The sequence below is a fragment of the Diabrotica virgifera genome, chromosome 3, assembly GCF_917563875.1.
Source record: "Diabrotica virgifera virgifera chromosome 3, PGI_DIABVI_V3a".
NCBI lineage: Eukaryota > Metazoa > Arthropoda > Insecta > Coleoptera > Chrysomelidae > Diabrotica > Diabrotica virgifera.
Window position 1 is genome coordinate 165,190,653 of NC_065445.1, and position 22,235 is coordinate 165,212,887.

The 22,235-nt window shown below is 32.9% G+C and overlaps 1 protein-coding gene across 2 annotated transcripts in view; it reads right to left on the bottom strand.

Moving 5' to 3' along the window:
• The window catches only part of LOC114347173 (codanin-1), a 347,709-nt gene that overhangs the window by 61,068 nt on the left and 264,406 nt on the right, over positions 1 to 22,235 (bottom strand). For both annotated transcript variants that reach the window (XM_050645617.1, XM_050645616.1), the window contains one exon: positions 11,780 to 11,942. In XM_050645617.1, coding sequence (XP_050501574.1) covers positions 11,780 to 11,942 — 163 coding nt within the window. The remainder of the gene's footprint in view (positions 1 to 11,779; positions 11,943 to 22,235) is intronic.

A 22,235-nucleotide genomic window follows, 5' to 3' on the forward strand; every position in this document is an offset into this window, starting at 1 on the left:
GTCACTACTGCCTCATCAAGTCTACCTTCCAGTAATAAACAAGTTGAAGAAACTTCATCCCTATACTCTATCTCATCATTTACACTACTATCGACTGGTAATCGCCCAATCCTCAAAGATAGGTGACACAAACGCGCTTTCGCCCTTCTATAAACAGAATCATTAATATTACCATCAAACTCATCAACTAAAGAAGAAATGTCACTCAAAATTTTATCAATATCAACTTTTTCCGTATCAAATACTAGAACATTTGTAAGAAGATTAATTTCACCTTCTTTCCTAAGAAGTTTTCTAAGCATAGTTTTCTTGTCGGAAAGAGATTTCTTGGTCTTGACTCCTCTAATATAGAGTTCATAGTCAATCTCGTCAACTTTCAGGAATTGAACAACTGAAGAATCCATTTTCTCCGCTCAAAACAAAGAAAATCAAACCAAATAACGAACAAAACAAACACAGACAAGAAAACGTCGATATAAGTCGAATTAAGGTGGATATCTTTTCAGTTAGATCCTAAATATATACTAGAAAAATTAATAGCAAATAAAAATAAAATAAAATAAAAAAATTAATAGCAGTCTTTCGCAATCAAATTTTACGTTATCTATTTAGGGTGAAATTGCTGAAATTTTCATTACGTTATTTACATAACATTTTTTTTTTTTACAAAACAATCTACAAAAGTCTTTTTTTTATATACAATCAATTGAAAAACAATGAAAACAGTTATTTGTACGACACTGTACAAGCAAAGATTTATGAGGTACTATTAAAAACAAAATATTTATTATCCCTTCTCCTGGTCGTAAGAACTAAATAATTAAGGTAGGATTAAAAAAGCAATAAATTTTGAAAACACTAGTCATTATTTGCTCTAACAGAAAGCAAAGGGGTAGACGAAACATGAGATTTTTTTTTTGATGAATAAAATTCAACGAAAATGTCTAACTCTCAGTTATCTCCTCGTAACATAAGAGACAGGAATGTGGATGGAAAATTAACTACGATAAGGCTAATAATAAAATCGATCTAGAAGAAGAAAATAGATCTTGTCCCACGTTGGTCAGCGTCATTTTTAAGTGTGGCAATAAAATGGAAAGGAGAAGAAGTTGTCAACACATATGGGATGAACGAAGGCTCCGTTGCTCAGAATCGGTTAGAGGTGTGGGGTGGTTCTTTATAGTTTCTTATTAGCTGGGAAATATATGAATAATAGACAAAAAAATTAAAAAAAGGAAAATAGCTACTAGAGCTAAATTAGTACACAATGGACAAAAGGATTAAATAAACAATGAATCAATATTAAGCCAAAAGGGCGCCACTTTGATCTTTTAGTTTTAAAAGGGAAGACAAAGAAAAACTCTTTAGATAAAACAAACAACAAATTAAAAGGCAACTAAATAAAAATAATCTTTTCAAGATAAATATAAAGTATATAAAGAAAAAAGATAAATAAAACCTACCTGGTTGTTTCTTACTCACTTGACCAGAGAGAAGGGAGATGGATAATTATTTACAAGCCAACATTATTAAAAATTAATACTATTTATTAAACAAAAAATTATAAAAAAAGAAGTTAAAGTTGACCTCTTTCTGGTTTTACATTTAAGAGGTATTGTCCACAAATACAAATAAATACAACATTAATTAGGTACCTTTGTGTCTCTGCTTTAATGTCCTGCAGCTTCCAACGCAAAGTCCAGGTATACGGTCGTAGCACTTTTCACTTTACTACCACAAAATACAGTACTGATGTGGTACATTTTCGAATTTACAAAAGTATTTAGTTTGAAAAGTTCAGCAATGCTTTACTGGTTTTAATAACTTAAGTAACTTGTTGTGACGTAAATACACGACTTCATTTCACCATGGTTATTAATAAGAACTGCTTAAATGATTAATATGAAATGTGTTCCAAAAGGAACAGGGGGTGTCCTCTAGACGAAAATAAAGGTCGTTGACTGCCGACATCAAACTCTGCAGCCAAATTCACAATCTCCATATTTGCACCTAAATGCAAACTCTCCCAGTGTTTTTTGAAGACATCACTGGACACTACATCATCAGAAGTTCCACCTCTCTCACCCGTTAGCTAATCGATCATTCTCATCTTAGCTACCTCCTCATCGCTCCTATCCTAGAAAACATACTACCTCTCCTTCAGCCCACACACCATGATCCGACCAACCAATCAAGCAAACATTGTCCTTTGCATGACGAAATAATTGACGAATCACGCAACCAATTACAGAAACAAGAACAACCCTGAAAAGCACCATTTCTCCCAAAATATCACAAAACGTTAGTCCAGCCAATCAAAAATGAGATACCGTGATTTCAGATGACAAATATTAACCAATGCTAAGCCCTGTGGTTTTGCATGACACAATGTTTAGCAAATCAGAACAGAATACGACGATTTATATTTTTGCGTAGTCATTCTTTTACGTTAAATCCTGAGTATGCGACTATTAGTTTGGAAAATAAATAAGTTTTAAAGTGTTTACATTTGCAAGATGTTTCCATTAGATCACGCCAAAAGATTGATCATAATTCATTCCTAATTAAGCTGACTTAAGTAATAAGAACAACAAACAGAGCTATTGGATAACTTCGATCAATTTCTCAATGTTTACTTTGGATGCGAGTTGACACGGAAAACGAATTAACTCTAAAGAGAACCGTAAAGTCGATCATATTTATGGTGACACTAATGACCCACTCAAGGTTCAGTCGTATTTTTTGTTTACCGCAAGGGAACAGACACTTGTGTAAACACCTAAATTTTCGAATAGTACATATCGCATAAACATTTTTGAGGCTGTAAGAAAAATGACACATAAATCAATCTACGCTAAAGCGCAGGAACATTACGATTCTTACTTGGGAACTTTTTCACGGCGAAATTTCACTCATACAGGGTGATACGAGACTTTTTCTTCTCCAAGTGAGATGGAATTCTTTTAAGAAATTAACGTGTTTCTGCATCGTTACAAGCTTGAGGAGATTTCTAAATCCTTACCTTTATCCTCTGAAGATAAAAAATGTGAAGAAATATATAAGTCTTTAACTCTTAGAGATTCTACAGGTCGATTTTTTGTCCCGTTACCTTTTCGTCAAGAAAAACCTAAATTTCTTGATACTTATTCTCAAGCCCATCGACGTTTTTCGATGCTTGAAAATCGTTTTAGAAAAAATCCTGATTTACGCACAAAATATTGTGATTTTATGCAAGATTATTTAAATAAGGGTCACATGTCTCTCGTTCCTACAGAGCATAACCATTCTCCTTCGGCCTATTATATCGCCCATCATGCTATATTTAAGGAACAAATTTCCGAATTCGAGATTGTATCTAAAATAAGGGTAGTATTTGATGCTAGTTTGCGTGACATAAACGGTGTATCTCTAAATGACACCTTACTTGTAGGTCCAAAGCTTCAGAAGGACATTGCTAGTCTTTTACTTAGATTTCGATTTTATGCCTATGTCTTTGTTTGCGACATTAAGCAAATGTACAGACAAATTAATGTGATTGCCGACTATTGGGACTATCAACGCATTCTATGGCGTTTCTCCCTATCCGAACCTCTTCAGGAGTATCATTTACGCACTGTGACATATGGTATATCTTCTTCACCATATTTGGCATTACGTACCTTGTATGAACTCGCAGCTTCTGAAGAAAATAATTATCCTCATGTAGCTAAAGCTTTAAGAACTCAATTTTATATGGACGATGGTTTACTGGGAGCTAATGATATTCCCTCAGCCTTGACTCTTCAATTTGACTTAATTGCAGTTATGAAAAGAGGAGGTTTTGAACTTGGACAATGGGCTAGTAATCACCCTGATCTAATTACTCATCTTTCTGCTTCCGATTGTCAGAACTCATCTTATAGTTTTGATAAGGACGAACCTTCATTCATCAAACTGTTGGGATTAAAATGGGATCCGTCATCAGACATATTTTCCTATTCCTATGTCCCTTTTGATCGCTCTTGTACAAAGAGACACATTTTGTCTGAAATTAGTAGGATTTTTGATCCTCTCGGATTTATTTCACCCTGTCTTCTGTTTGCAAAACGTCTGCTACAAAGATTGTGGGAGCTCAATGTCCCTTGGGATGAAATCTTATCCGACGAGATTACCGAAATTTGGACAAAATTCAAAACGGAATTACCAAATCTCGCTGATATTAAAATTGCTCGTTATTTGGGTTCTGAAGCCATATCTCGCGTCGAGTTACATGGCTTTTGTGACGCCTCTCAAGTAGGTTATGCTAGTGTTGTTTACTTTCGAATTGAAGAAACCACTGGTAATATCAAAACCTTTTTGGTTAGCGCTAAGTGCAAGGTTGCTCCATTAAAGACCCAGTCTATTGCTCGTTTGGAGCTTTTGGCAGCAGTTCTTCTGGCTAACTTAATTAATTTTGTTCAAAGAAGTTATGAGGGCTTCATAATGTTTGACGCTGTATATGCGTGGTCAGATTCTATGATAACTTTGGCTTGGTTGTCTTCTTCACCAAGTCGATGGAAGACTTTTATAGCAAACAGAGTAAGTCATATACAAGAAACTGTCCCTAATTCTAGTTGGCATCATGTGGCGTCTTCACAGAATCCTGCCGATTATGCAAGTCGTGGTCAAAGTCCGCTTCAACTTCTAAATACTTCTATGTGGTGGTCAGGCCCTCCTTTTCTTTCTATGCCTAGAACCACTTGGCCCTGTCAGCCTGCAACTGAATCTTACTCTGATTTATCAATAGAGATCCAAAAGGAGGAAAAACAAGTTGCACTTGTGGTGACAGTTAATAGTGACAATTTTCTATTTAATTTACTTAACCGATTGTCTTCTTTGCTTAAAATTCAAAGAATTTTAGCTTATGTTATAAGGTTTATAAAAAATTCTAGGTCTAAACAAAGACTCAACGAAAACAAAATCCTTACTCCTCAGGAAATAAATTCTTCACTTATACCGATCATTCGATATGTTCAGCTGGATGTTTTTTCTGATATTTTTCTTAAGATTAATCAAAATCAGTTACTGTCAAAACCTTTTCGTAAATTGGCCCCATTTGTGGACCCAGATGGTTTACTTAGAGTTGGTGGTCGGCTTAAAAGATCTTCTTTTAGTTATGACATTAAACATCCTATCCTTTTGCCCAAAACACACAGACTGACAGAATTGATAATAGAATCAGTTCACAGCTCATATTTTCATCCTGGTTTAAAGACTTTGCAATACTTGTTGCTTCAACAATATTGGATCTTATCCCCTAAAGCAGCAATTTATAAATGTTTATCTACATGTATTACATGATTTCGTTCTAAACCCAAGTCATATAATCCGTATATGGCTGATTTACCCTCGTTCCGCGTTTCTCAGTTAAAGGCATTCTCATCAGTTTGCATTGATTTCGCTGATCCATTTTCGCTTTTGATGAGCAAACACAGAGGAGCAAAAACTTTTAAGGGTTATGTCTGTTTATTTGTTTGTACCGCTACTAAGGCCATTCATTTGGAGGCCACATCTGATCTTAGTTCAGAGTCATTCTTAGCAGCTTTTAGACGTTTCATTGCCCGAAGGGGTAGGTGCAATCATATTGTAAGTGATCAGGGCACTAATTTTAAGGGTGCTAATAATCAATTAATAGAACTTGCTCAAATTACAGCACAAAAATTAGACATTTCTTGGAATTTTAATCCTACCGCTTCTCCGCATTTGAATGGATTGGCCGAGGCTGGCGTCAAGTCATTTAAATCATATTTTTACCGAGTTATGGGAAATCAAATTTTAACCTTTGAAGAATTCTATACAGTTCTAACACAAGTCGAGGCTATTCTAAATTCTCGTCCCTTGTGTCCCATTAGCTCAGATCCTAATGATCTGCAGCCACTTACGCCTGGACATTTTCTGATTTTCGAATCGTTAAATAATCCGATTTCTGAACCCAATTTAGAGCATTTAAGTCTTAACAAACTAAGTCGTTGGCAGCTACTGCAACGTATCCAAAGCGATTTCTGGAAACGTTGGTCTTTAGAGTATATTAACACTCTTCAACAAAGACACAAGTGGACTAAACAGTCTCCTCCGGTTTCTAAAGGAGATCTGGTAGTTATTAAGAATGAGCAGCAAGCTCCTTTGCAATGGGAACTTGGTCGTATTGTTAACGTATTTCCGGGACAGGATGATGTAATTCGCGTTGTCGAAGTCAAAACTTCTCGCGGCACGATGAAACGACCGGTGGTCAAGATTTGTCCTCTTCCAGGCAATTAGGCAATGTAACTGCCTTTTTTAATTAAGTTTAATTGAGTTTAACTTTAGTTTTATTCTTTTTCTTTCTCTCTTACTTTGAAAACATTCGTTTTGGCGGGGTGAATGTTCGGGAATCCTTATTTCTTTATTTTAATATTGCTATGATTCTACTATTTATTTATTTTCGGGTAGAATAAGCTTTAGACAATTTAATTATATTTAGTTATTTTGGTATTTATATTTAGGTATTTTGGTTTTGGTATGGTAAAATGACGCGGAATAACCTTCTTAATGTCAATTTTTAAAATTATCCACAAGCTCAAAGCTTATCGCTTTCGGTACGCATGTATAAAACTGGACATGCGTTAAGTACTTTAAGGACAAGGTACCACTACTGTGATTTCGCTTCAAGCTTTCAACGAAAAAGGTACTCCCTTTCGTGATCTTGACGGTACTGTCCCGCGTTCCACGTGCATCGCGAATTCCATGGAAGGAGTCCAGAATTGAGTCACCCATTGGATCTACAAGTTTACCATATCCTAAACATCACCGATTTCCAGGTAAGCGATATTGTGCAAAGCTTGTGGAAACATAATTTTTAAATTCTATTTTTTTACAACTCAGTTTTCATATTTCCTGCAGTTTTCATAACATTTTGAAACAATTAATGAAATATACTTTTATATAATAATTGCATATCATATCAATATTGTGAGCAACATATAATTTTTCTTCTTCAATGACAGTAGGTATGAAATATACGTCAATTTGACAATTTCAATTGACAATATGAATTATTTAAGAAAGTTGCAAGATTTCTCCGCTATTCGCGCACGATCGTTTCTCGTATCCCCTCCAAGTACTTGCACATCGCGAATATATAAAAGGACTATCCGAGAAACTTAAAACAATAGGAAATAAATTCGACATTTCAACTACATTCAAAATAACAAATAAATTTAGATCTACTTTATCTAAAACTAAACCTTAAACTAAAACTTATCTAAAAATACCTTGTGAATGCGAACAATCTTATTTAGGTGAAACATCAAGATCATTAAACGTTAGAATAAGTGAACATCAGTCGTATATTAGCACTCTCGCCGCCAATAATATTTTAAATTCTTTCGTCGTGCGCCAAAACCATACCAGCGTTTTAAGTGGCTACAAGTGTACCTACATTAATAATTAACACTTGCCAATCCAGAGTATACATTAATGTTACAATTGAAGGCGACAGTGTTAAAATTAGAGAACATACTAAAAGAGGAAGTCGATAGAAAGAAAATACCAAGATTAGTAAGTCAATAACATATCGAGGATAGTACATAATTTATATTTTAGTATTATTTATATATCTATATATTATTAATATTATTTATAATTTAAAATAACATACATATAAAATCAGAATTTGGTGTTAGTTTTGAGAGTAAACTGAATGTAAGACAAAACCTTACAATGTCGGGATAGTATCATGAGGTTTTTTCGTGGTTTTTCCTCGTGATTTACTATGGAATCACTAACACGAGAATTTTACTGCCACCATTACATGTGGTTGTGTTTTTAAAGACCGATCACATGCTATGATTTTTTTGTGATGGATATTCTTGAGTTAGAGTTGATTTCATGTAATCGAATGAACTGATCAATAAAGTCGTCCCAGGAACGCAACTCATAAATTTTGGCACTATTATGTTAAAGGCTTCTACTTCAAAAATGTATAATATATGTCTGAATTGTCGATATGAATGAGTCAGATTAAATTAAATTATTAGAAGATTTTTTTTATTAAGCAACAAAATTTTTGTTTAATTTATTAATATTTTGTATTTTGATAACGTCGTCCGTGGTTGAAGTCGAAACGTCAATAAAATCATTTTTTAAATCAAATTGTGGCTTATTTATAATAATAATAATAATAATAATGGAGTTTATTCGTAGAACATAAATTATACATATTATAATAAACTCAGTTCCTCACTGAAGTTGTACGCGTACAACTTGTGCGTGAGGGTTCAATTTTGATTATCTTAAACAACACTAATTAATTTTAAAATTTATAAATTATATAAATAAAATAGAAAGGTAAATTATATAAATGTCACAAAGAAATAGCGTCAGAACAGTAAATTTTGAATTTTTGGTGCTACCTGGTTTTGAAGGGCGAATATTGATGCTACCACAATGTCGGGAATTTATGTTAAATATCTAATTGATGTGATCGATTAGTAAATGGTTAAAGAAGTTTATGATAGAACTATTTCAGTTTCAGTTTGATTATTCAGAATTAGGAAATTAGTTTTCTTTTTTCTAAGATGCCTAGGTAGTTAACTAGTTTATCTGTAAATCTCAAACTTCTAAAATCATATGATTTTCAGTAAATATTTTTCAGTAGTTCTTATTTATAGCTGCGCCTCGCAGAGACCATTTTTTTGACGATAAACTATGCATATCGACGATTTTTTTTATTTCTTCATCGACAAAATATTGTTTCATATGGTCAATGGACCTCTAAATATGAAGAAACCGCGGAGTGCTACCATTTAAAGGAGTGCCTTTTTGAGAAAGGGGTGAATTAGTCCCTAGGCACACGGTGCATTAGGGTGAGTTCTATACACTTTTGGAACAAACACGTCTACAGAAAAATTGTTCCAGACTAAATTTACTATCTAAATATAACCTTTTAAAGTAAAAACATTTTTTTTACAAAAATATGTTAAAAAAAACCAAAAAAAATACGAAAGAAAGTAATTGTGTTATTTGCCCCATAACTTTTTTTCCACGGTGATATAGGTATCGACATTGCTTCACAGAAAAAACTACTATCCTTCCTCTTTAAAATGGCGTTTGGTATAAGTCTTTAAGATTTATAATTTCCGAAATATGATTTTTGAAAATCAACTATTCTAAATAATATAAGCCACAAGGAAATAAGCCACAATTTAACTAAAAAAATAATTTTATTAAACTTTCGACGTCCAAATCGGATGTCGTTGTCAAAATACAAAATATTAATAAATTAAACAAAAATGTTGTTGCTTAGTAAAAAATTCTTCTAATAATTTATTTAATCTGACTCATTTATATCAGCAATTCAGACATTTATACATTTTAAAGTAGAAGACTTTAAAATTATATTGGCAATATTTATGAGTTGCGTTCCTGGGATGACTTTACTGAAAGATAGTTCATTCGATTACATGAAATCAACCCCAACTCAAGAATATCCGTCACAAAAAAATCATAGCATGTGATTCGTCTTTAAAAAGACAGCCACATGCAACGGTGACAGTACCTAAAATTCTCGTTGATTTCATGTAATCGAATGAACTATCTTTCAGTAAAGTCGTCCCAGGAACACAACTCATAAATATTGGCAATATCATTTTAAAGTCTTCTACTTTCAAATGTATAATATATGTCTGAATTGCTGATATAAATGAGTCAGATTAAATAAATTATTAGAAGAATTTTTTACTAAGCAACAACATTTTTGTTTAATTTATTAATATTTTGTATTTTGACAACGACATCCAATTTGGATGTCGAAACGTTAATAAAATCATTTTTTTTTAGTTAAAATGTGGCTTATTTCCCATTTACAATAGTTGATTACAAAAATGCCACAAGGAAATAGCTTCAGAACAACACGATTTTTTAAAGTTCGCCATTCACAGCATTTTTGGGTCATTTTCCCTATTATTTCGCAAACATTGTTCTGTAACTTTTTTCTATGAAATTTTAGGTATAAGCACTAGTACATTTAGTAAGAAGACAATTCAAAGTTTTATACTTTTAACGATTTTTGATATGTTTTACGATTATTTTTAACTTTCTCATTATAACTTTCTTCTACTACATTTGGGTATATACATTGCAACATACAAAAGAAAGCTTATTTTCTTTACTTTAAAATGGTGTATTGTAAAAAACCCTAGGACTATTTTTAAACAAGATATGCTTTTTTCAAGGTGAGAAATATACACAAGCAATATGTCCCACTAAGTTGGAACCATATGGAAAATTTTTTTATTATTAACTTTATGAAAAAAAAATGATTCTTTATAAAATGCTCTGCGTAGCCTAAAACCTAAGATGCAATCATCAGATATCAAATTTTATGAATATAGTCGGTTCGCTAAACTCAGACACAATTGGCTAGTGATTTTAGTTTGTAATTTTTTTGTTTTTTGCCAATTTTGCCAAAATTGGCAATTTACTAACTATTTAGTAATTATTAACTATTTTTAGTATTTTTTTTGCCAATTTGACCAAATTGGCAAAATTGCTTACTAAAATCACTAGCCAGTTGTGTCTGAGTTTAGCGAACCGACTATACCTTTATATTTCGCAATATGGAAAAGTGTAATTAAGAAAAGTTATATGCAATTAAAAATTATGTTCTAATATGTAATTATTATATTCTTATAATTGCAAAAAAAATCAAAATTGTTGTCAAATTACGGATACCCTTGAATATCCTACGGATATTTTGTTTAAAAATAATCCTAGAAATTTTTACAATATGTACACCATTTTAAAGTAAAGAAAATAAGCTTTCTTTTTTATTCCACAATGTATATACCTATATGTACAAGAAAAAAGTTATAATAAGAAATTTAAAAAATAATCGTAAAAAAATAAAAAATCGTTAAAAGTTAAAATTTTGAAAAACCATAACTTACTTAAAAATAGTCGTACAACCTTATATGTACAATAGACCATTTCGATGGTAATTGACTTGTCTTCCTACTAAATGTATTGTATATACCTAGAAATGCGTAGGAAACAGTTACAGAACAATGTTTGCGAAATAATGGGAAAAATGGCCCAAAAATGCTTTTAGCGGCGAATTTTGAAATATCATATTTCGGGAACTATAAACTCTAGATACTTCTACCCAACGTCATTTTAAAGAGGAAAGATGGAAGTTTTTTCCTGTGAAGCAATGCCTTATACCTATGTCCCCGTGGAAAAAATTATCGGGCAAAAAACAAAATTGCTTTCTTTCGTGTTTTTTTTTTTGTTTTTTTTAATATATTTTTGTAAAAAAAACTTTTTTTTTTTATTTTAAGAGGTGATATTTTGAGAGTAAATTTAATCTGGAACAATTTTTCTGTAGACGTGTTTGTACCAAAAGTACATAGAACTCACCCTAATACACCCTGTGCCTAGGGACTAATTCACACCTTTCTCAAAAACGCACTCCTTTAAAAGGTAGCACTTCGCGGTTTTTTCATATTTCGAGGTCCGTGGACCATATGAAACAATACAACTCCGTTAACGTTGCAGCTCCTTTCTAAAGTACATAATCAATAGCCCAAAAACACAACCTTTAGACTCGCACATAAAAAAATAAATGCTTCTGATCAAGTTCACCTTTATTATTATATGACATAATAATATTATGCTGGACATGCAGACAATTTAATTTGTAACATGGTGACATCGGGATAGATCAAGAACTGTTAACTATTTCCTTGGATATAAATAAAGATATCTACTTACAAAGGTTACTTACTTAGTAATAAGGCGAGCTCTAAAAGAGAATTGCAAATGCAAACGGTTATAACATCGTTAACATCACATCTAGATGTTAGTGTTCTGTAAGTTTCTATCACAATATGAGTTACAACGTCTCTATTAACATGATGGGATCTCTCCAGTATATCAACTGATAAGATCTAAAAACAATATTATCAAATAATACTTATTAACTCTAGAGATGCCTAACAGATAAAAATGCTAGAAAACGTGTCAAAGCTGATCTAGAAGGTGAAGTGCGTAAAAGAATTTCTTTTTTCAATACCAAAGGGTTTTCAATAACAGAAAAACAGATTCTATGTACGCACTTCATCTTCTACACTGGCGGGCAAAATATTTAGGTCACTAGATGAATTATACACGTTTGATGCCTCGAATTTCTAAACCTGTTATCCGATTTGAGTGATTTTTTTAGTATGTTATAGCTTTATTATTTAAGAATCTCAATGTGTTAATATTGTTGCTAGACAGGTAAATGTCATTTTATACCGGGTGTAACAATCATACTGTGTTTCTTCCTTAAAGTTTGGAATACTCTGTGGAATATTATAGCATAGATAAAATATTGAAATTAAAACTGAATTGTAGCCTTAGGCTTTCTTAACATTTTCTTTTTTGATTCATTTGCTTATGTTGGATAATAAAAAAGTTAGGTACTTTAACAACTAGCCACGTTCTTCATCAATACAGGGTGTTTCTAAATAAGTGCGACAAACTTTAAGGGGTGATTCTGGATGAAAAAATAATGACCGTTTGCTTTATAAACATATGTCCACAAACGCTTCATTTCCGAAATACGGGATGTTGAATTTTTTCTTACAAACTGACGGTTTATTTGTTGCTCTAAAACCGGTTGAGATATGCAACTGAAATTTGGTAGGTTTTAAGAGGTAGTTATTGAGCATTTTTTGACATACAATTAAGAATTTTATATTCACCATTGGCGTGCATACGGGATGTATCTAAAATATTTATACCCGTATGCACGCCAATGGTGAATATTAAATTCTTATTTGTACGTCAAAAAATGCGCAATAACTACCTCTTAAAAACTACCAAATTTAATTTGCATATCTCAACCGGATTTAGAGCAACAAATAAACCGTCAGTTTGTAAGAAAAAATTCAACATTTTTACGTATCTCGGAAACGAAGCATTTGTGGACATAATATCTTTATAAAGCAAACAGTCATTATTTTTTCATGCAGAATTACCCCATAAAGTTTGTCGCACCTATTAAGAAACACCCTGTATTGATGAAGAACATGGCTAGTTGTTAAGGTACCTAACTTTTTTATTATCCAACATATGCAAATGAATAAAAAAAGAAAATGTTAAGAAAGTCTAAGGCTACAATTGAGTTTTAATTTCAATATTTTACCTATGCTATAATATTCCACAGGGTGTTCCAAACTTTAAGGAAAGACGTTACACCCGGTATAAAATGACATTTACCTGTCTAGCAACAATATTAATACATTGAGATTCTTGAATAATAAAGCTATAAGATACTAAAAAAATCATTCAAATCGGACAACAGGTTTAGGAAATTCGAGGCATCAAACGTGTATAATTCATTTAGTGACCTAAATTTTTTGCCCGCCAGTGTAGATCATAATAATTCTTTTAATGAACAGTATCAAATTCTTCATATGCAACATAAAGGCCTTAAGCTATATTTATTAGAATCTATAGAAATTAATAAAATAAAATAAAAATGTATACCATTTTTATTCAGTTGCAATGCGAATGCAAAACAATCTTATTTTTCACTTAAAACAGGGTGCACAGTCCAGCACTCTGAATCGACGATTTTCGACTCTTATTGGAGTCATCATCGGAGAGGCGTAGGCCTGCTGCTCTCTGCTCGAAGTGACCAAATCATGAAAGTTTATCCCCACACTGCAACTGAGGTGTATGGATTAGGTGACTAGCGTCATCTGGCAATTGAAAGGTAAAGTTTTCAGTAGTAATTGCACAAGAGCTCTAAAATTCTATATTAATTTTAGAGTTCGAGTGCAATTTGTTGCGATTATTTCATGAATAAAACTGTTCAAAACCAAAATTTTATTGTAATTTATATATGTAAGTACCAATTAGTGAAATTAAACACACAATTGTTATAAATATGTATTTGACGGTTGAAAGTCATCACTTTTATAATTTTTAAAACATTTGTCATTAATGTCACTGAATGTATTTTTTCGTAGCAACGAAGGGCATCTGACGTAATATGCTTAACGATGGGAGATTATCAAAAATTATCACCTTAATTTGCATGTCTGTAGCTTTCTATTGGTCAGAATCTCCTATGAATGAAATAATTAATCCTAATAGCAACAATAATAATATTGAAAAATATTAAAAATATTACTAAAAGATTTTTAAATTGAAAACTTATTGGTCCATTTCTCTGGTAACACCTCCAAGGCTTCTAAAATTTGCAAACCAGATGGATGCTGCAGTGAAGAGAAAGGGAGGGAATTCTAAAAAGTTGCAATTCACAACCCCCGTCTGCAGCTTGGTAAAGTTCCAACGGAAAATGGACCTAGTTACTCTATAGGAGTAATACTAATATAAAATAAAATAAAAATGTATACCATTTTTATTCAATTGCAATGCGAAGGCAAAACAATCTTATTTTTCACTTAGAACAGGGAGCGCAGTCCAGCACTCTGAATCGACGATTTTCGACTCTTATTGGAGTCATAATCGGAGAGGCGTAGGCCTGCTGCTCTCTGCTCGAAGTGACCAAACCATGAAAGTTTATCCCCACACTGCAACTGACGTGTATGGATTAGGTGACTAGGGTCGTCTGGCAATTGAAAGGTAAAGTTTTCAATCCTAATAGCAACATTAATAGTATTGAAAAATATTAAAAATATTACTAAAAGATTTTTAAATTGAAATTAATAAAGAAATTAATAAATTAAAAAATACAGATATAATTCTGAATGAGAAACTAGAGACAAACAACTTCCCACTCCTCAACCTATTAAGTTAGAGACTTTAAAGTGTAGACGAATAGTAAAAACACATCACTTGAGAAAGACACTCTGCCGAAACAACTGTAGTGACATTAATTTATAATAAATTTGGTGGAAATAATGACAAGTTTTCAGTGTTTTATTGTTAGATATGATTAAATGTCTCTCCTTTAATATTTAAATAAAAAAAAGTTCCACGATTGAGGTTAAATGCAATTCCTTGGCTAAAGTTATGAAATAAAAATACCAATGCAGTTAATGAAAACTGATTAAAAAGGCGTCTCAAAATTACATAATGTGCCCTTAAATAAAATTACCTGATCGTATACAATAACCCTCTTCCTTAAAACGAAGTGAACTCTTGTGTTAGGATAAACATTTTTTAATCTTAATACAGTTTTCCAGCTTTTTAAATTATCAACTGTCTTTATTATCAAAATAAAGTTACAACCTTTTCCTTGGAGCAGGTAGACAATGGGATATAAATTAATTATTTACACGACTTTTACTGTTGCATCCAATTACAGCACATTAAAAAGACTTAAATCTTTTAGCAAGTTGATTTTTTCATTGATACTATGTACTATTTCATTAGAAAACGACATTCTTGAGAGAAAAACCCCCTTTTCTATATAATACAATGACAACTGCAAAAAAGGACTTGAACACAGACATGACACATTGTCAATGTGGAAGGGTATGAGTACGGGTTAGCCCAATAGAACCTAGACTATCTGCAACAAAATAACGAATATCCGTAAAATAATCGCAACGGTACGTGGTACAATTGAAACTAAATGCCGTAAAATAGCGACTATATGTAGCAGAATCGAAATTATTCTGATGTAGGTTACTTAAATTCTGTGTTGTCTGTTCGGTGGCTCAGTAGTTAAATTTAACTAAAGTCAAAACCAGTACAAAGTTATATGTAATAGTGATTTTAGTGTGCTTTTTTAAGAGGAAACAGTAGCGATCAACAGGTAGCGAAAACGCGTTCCAAGATTGCGGCTGTAATTTTGAATATTTTTTCGAGATATTTGGCACACGTATTCGTAATATAATAAAGAATGGCGGTACAGAGCCCAATTTGAAAAATATATTATTATGTGGAAATTCCTCTGTAATTAAATACAATATTAAAAAAAAGAGCCTGTACCGCCATTAAGAAGAACAAAAAAATACACTTTCTTCAAATAAACTATTTTATCCGATGCCTAGATTTTGTGTCATTTTGGAACTACTAATGAAATAAAACATTTTAGTAGTTCCAAAATGACACAAAATCTAGGCATCGGATAAAAAAGTTTATTTGAAGAAAGTGTATTTTTTTGTTCTTCTTATGGCGGTACAGGCTCGTTTTTTATTACAGAGTAATTTCCACATATTAATATATTTTTCAAATTGGGCTCTGTACCGCCATTCTTAATTATATTACGAGTACGTGTGCCAAATATCTCGAAAAAATATTCAAAATTACAGCCGCAATCTTGGAACGCGTTTTTGCTACCTGTTGATCGCTACTGTTTCCTCTTAAGTGATTAGTTTAGTTTATCTTATTATACACTCACCGGCACAACATTCCGCCACTAAAAATGTTTGACTAAGTTTGACAACTTATAACTTTATTATTTGTACTCCGATTTTCGTGCATCAGTTTGTAGGTACATGTATTGATATCTAGAGTAGTAAGGACGGCGAGAGACGGTTCCCCAATAGGAAGACGATCAGTGGGAAGACCACGAAAAAGTTGGAATGACAACTTACTGGAAGTACATTAAAAACAGGCAGAGTCATGCCTACATAAAAAGAAGAATAGCACATGTATTGACGTCGTTTGTTATTATTCCGGTAACAAAAAAATTGCTTAGATGGCATTCTACGGGGGTGAATGGAACTGTTGTATTTTCTCCTAAATTTAAAACATTCTGTGGAAAAAATTGAACAGCTGATTTTGTTGAACAGTTTGAACAGTTATTTTATATTATCCCGGAGGCATCACTAAGATTCTGTTTTTGGAATTATCCGAATATCTCTTTTCTTGTAAGAGCTGTACATTTTTTTGTAAATAAAAACGCTGATTGACACATAAACATAAATATCTTAAATAATAGAGGTTGGATTGATAAGATTAGAATGCCCCGCATGCAGTCCAGATCTCAGTCCTATCGAGAATTTATGGGATGAATTGAAAATAGCTATACGCCGTCATTCTAGGCCTCCAGAAAATTTGGTACAGTTATGACCCTGGTAGAGGAATATCGGGCTATTCCTAATACAAGGATAACACAGCTTATTTATTCGATGCCAAACAGTTGATGCGAGAAGTGGACATACCGGCTATTGAACTGTTTTGTTTCGTTGTTAGTTTTATTTTGTGTTGTTAATTTTAGTGCGTTTGATATTTTTAAATAAATAAACCTTCAAAGCAGTGCTTTTATTTAAAGCTTTTACAAGAAAAGAGATATTCGGATAATTTAAAAAACAAAAACTTAGAGCCCGTGCAGACTATTCTTCTTCACGTGCCATCTCCGCGACGGAGGTTGGCAATCATCATGGCTATTCTGATCTTAGATACTGTTCCTTCAAGTTACGCAACCACGAGATTCGTTTCCTTCCTACACTTTTCTTGCCCTGGATTTTCCCCTGTATAATCAACTGAAGTATGTTGTATCTCTCATTACGCATAACATGCCCCAGGTACTGCAGCTTTCGCGTCTTGATGGTTTCCAATACTTCCAGTCTTTTGTTGACTCTTCTCATGACTTCGTTGTTTGTTATATGCTCGGTCCATGATATCTTCAGGATTCTTCTATACACCCACAGTTCAAATGCTTCCAACTTTTTAGTAGTCGATGCGTTAAGTGTCCATGCTTCTATCCCGTAAAGCAGAGTCGAGAAAATATAACACCTTGCCAGCCTAACTCTCAAGTCTAATTTCAGTTCTCTTGCACACAGTACCTTTCTCATTTTATTGAAGTTTGTTCTTGCTTTCTCTATTCGAACTTTGATTTCTTTGGAGTAATCGTTTGTGTGATTAATTATTGTGCCAAGATAGTTGTAGTTTTCTACTTGTTCTAAAGTTTTACCTTTAATTGTCAGGCTTTCATCATTATTTTGGGTTTTTGATATCCTCATAAAGTTAGTTTTCTTGATGTTTATTGATAATCCATATTCTTGTTAATCTAATATTGTTAATTGGCGTTCCATTTACCATTATTCCTGCTGTTTCTCCCTCAAGAGCTCTTTTCATAATTTCTTCAGAGTATGCATTGAATAGTAGTGGTGACAATACACACCCCTGTCGCACTCCTCTTTTAATTTCGAACTCTTCTGATGTGTGTTCGTTAATGCGTATGTGTGCTTGCTGTTTATAATATAGATTTGTTATAATTCGAAGGTCATTGTATTGTAACTGTTTTGCTTTGAGGACGTCCATTAGCTGTTTGTGGCGGACTTTATCGAAAGCCTTGTTGTAATCTATGAAACAGACGTACATATCCTGGTTCACGTCCAAGCATCTCTGGATTAGTATCGCGCAGACTGCAAACTTTTTATTGGCCGATAGTTTAGTCGGCTTCTTAATCAGTACAGAGAGGTATGCAGATGCGCACATTACACTGATTCAGTCTCGGTCGACAAAAAAAGGTTGATGGGCTCACCCATCATGGACAGCCCAACCGGACTAAACTATCGGCCGATTAAAGGAGCCCACGGACTGAATCGGCATAGAGCGGTCGGTTCGGAACGGTACGATCGGCAAAGTGTACTCTCGCAGTGACTCCGTCACCTCGGCATCGGCACATCGGCAGTTTCTCACAGCGACTGCAGTTTCGTGTCAGCAACAGTGTGATATAGACTTCAGTCATTTTAAAAATGAGTTCTAATAGTTCATCAGATTCTGAAGAAGATGTTACGATTGCCTCAGGCAATTCGGCAAAATTTAGGTCCAATTCTTTTTAAATGCATCCATCTTTTTGAATCTTGAGAAAACTAATAAGAATTTTTGAAAAAATTAAACGCAGAATGAAAGATTGCATTATTACCGAGGGCCGAAAGTCCCCAACAACTTCTATAACGTTTATTTTAATAAGTTACAGAGATGAAAACGAAGAGAAAATTTAGTATGATTTTTAATTTCAAATATATTCTTATACATTTTTGTAATCAGTATTTCAAAAGCTTTTAAATGAGGTGTCACATGATGTACATTCCTATTTAAAAAAATCAAAGTTATGACTGTCACCTGAAGAAGAATCGCGTAAAGTTCGAAACATTGATGCTATAATATACTATAATTATTTTAAAAATCGACCTGTTCGAGCGTTTTGCTTATGTGCTGAAAATAAATAAGTTAATATGGAGGGTAACACTTATTCCAGCACACTGTATAAGTACAATAAAATTGGCACATTTTCAATTAATCAATCAAACTTTGAAGTATTAATAGATAAATAGTCCTGTCGCCAGGGGAGGTACAACGACCTCCTTTATTCAGATGGACCTACCCAAGTTTTTTTTATGTATTCTGACCCGTAGAACACGAATTTTTGGGTAACAGTTGATCCGGATGTCTATAAGATTGTTATAAACAAAGAACTTGAGGAATTACATAACAGCGATTTCTCGCAAAACAAAACATTTTTTTGTATTTTTTGGGTCATTATAAGCAAAAAATATTCTTACAAGTTTTTTCGTAGGATGCATAGTTTTCGAGATAAATGCGCTTGAACTTTCAAAAAATCGAAAAACTGCAATTTTTGAACCCGAATAACTTTTGATTAAAAAATAAAATAGCAATTCTGCTTACCGCATTTGAAAGTTCAAGACAAATTATATCGGTTTTGATTATTTGCACTGTTAAAAATTTATTTTTTTATTGTTAAACAAAGCTATAAACACATAGTGCTTAAGTGATGTTTTCAATGATCTCCCATTTAAAATCGAACGAGTATGTAGAGTAGGTACAAGTGCAGGCGAGGCTATTTCTACGTAGGATGCATTAAAACGCATGTATTAGGCACGGAAAACACTATGTGTTTATAGCTTTGTTTAACAATAAAAAAATAAATTTTTAACAATGCAAATAATCAAAACCGATAAAATTTGACTTGAACTTTCAAATGCGGTAAGCAGAATTGCTACTTTATTTTGTAGTCAAGTTATTCGGGTTCAAAAATTGCAATTTTTCGATTTTTTAAAGTTTAACCGCGTTTATTTCGAAAACTATGCATCCTACGAAAAAACTTGTAAGAACATTTTTTGCTTAGAATGATCCAAAGAATACAAAAAAATGTTTTGATTTGCGAGAAATCGCTGTTATGGTTCTTTTCATGAGCATTTTTCAGTGAGTCACAGTTTTTCGATTTCTCTCTAACGCATTAAATTGTATGTGACAGAAAAAAAACGCACGTCGCTGATTACATTTCGTCGGTGACATTTATAACATTTAATCTAGTTGTCAATTTATGGCGCTAATAATATAATATTAAATAAGATTATATTATTCTATATAAAAAAAATTTAATCTGTACAATTTATAAGACTATACAAATCAAAGAAAATACCATTTTATAAATGCAATAAACGCAATTGATTTGTTTTCATAAAAAATTGCAAATAAAATGTGACAACTGTCAGATTTAACTAAAATGTCATGTTAGAATAAATGTCATAAATGTGTATTTATCACGGACTAACCTTTTTTTCTGTCATTTGTGACGCACTGAAAAATGCTCATGAAAAGAAGCATATGTAATTCCTCAAGTTCTTTGTTTATAACAATCTAGTCGACATCCGGATCAACTGTTACCCAAAAAATTCGTGTTCTACGGATGAAAATACATAAAAAAAACATGGGTAAGTCCATCTGAATAAAGGAGGCCGTTGTACCCCCCTGGCGACAAGACTAAAATATATGTATCTAGTACTAAGGGAACATTCATGAACTGGAAAAGGGGAGAGGGACTTTCTTTATTATGAAGGTGTACCTACGTCGTATATTTTTATTATTTCTGGTATTGTTTGGTATATTTAAATTTAATTTAATTTAAATAAAAGTTTCACGAATATAATTATACCCTATTTTAGAATAAACAAGAATTTATATTACTTTTATCGCATACTTTTCATTGCGTTTCATATTTCTTTTTATCAGTCACAGTCATAATGTTACCATATAGCACTTTGGCACCGAACGTCTGGCAGCAATAAATATTAAACTGTTGTTCATTTATTTACTGAATATTCTGTGTGAAACAATTCTTAAAAGAATGAATAGAAATTAAATATTCTATTCTATTTAGTTAGTAGGTACATTGTATTTTTATACTTATGAAAGAAATGGCGTTGAAATCAAAACAACATAAGTATCAATATTTATATATGATGCAGTTAATAAAGCATAGGAATTTGCGTTTCTTAAAAATTATAGACTTGTAGAATACCTTCCAATGCATAAAATACTACTAAAACATAAACAACGGCATCGGACCATTCGGCGGGTTTTGCCTCTACTATCATTCTTCGCCACAGCCGAAGCGATCTGACCGTTCCGAGTCGAACGTTCTTAGGCGGTGCGCGGTGGATCATTTATTTCCATGTATAGCAAAATCTGCCGATTGCTTTTAGCCGAGCCGATCGCTCTATGCCGATTCAGTGCGCGGCTTGCTTAAAAACTCTGCAGTTTGCGGCGGCTCCCATCATGGACAGCCCAACCCGACTAAACTATCGGCCGATTAAAAAGTCTGCAGTTTGCGTGGGCTTTTAGGGATACATCCGAGATAATATGAAAGTAGTATGAAACAAAATCGGCCTTTATATTTTTCCACAGATTTTTTTAAAGTTGGGAGAAAATACGACGCTTCCATTCACCCCCTCATCAAATCAAAAAAAAAATTGTTACCGGAATAATAACAAACGATAAAATAGGAAAAGAGGTGTCTAATGGTTTTCAGGTAACAAAAGGACTTAAGCAAGGTTGTTGTTTATCTCCCATACTGTTCAACATATATATCGATGAAGCACTCAGGCACTGGAAGAAGAAGTGTAAAGGGATGGGGCTATCTATTGGGGATGAAACGTTATATACGTTGCACTATGCAGATGACCAGGTAGTTATTGCCCAAGACAAAGAAGACCTGGAGTATATGGCTAGAAAACTAATGGAAGAGTACAAAAAATGGGGCCTCGAAGTAAATGTCCAAAAAACACAATATCTTTGCGTAGGAGGAGAAAATAATCCAGATGACCTCGACTTAGAAGATGAAACTATTAAGAAATGTGACCAATGTACATATTTGGGGGTAAAACTGACAAAGACAGGACGAAGTGATGAAGCCATAAAAGACAGAATAACCAAAGGAAAACAAGTTATAGGTGCGTTGAATTCAGTATTATGGCAAAAAAATATAAGACCGGAAACGAAAAAACGAATATATAATACCATAT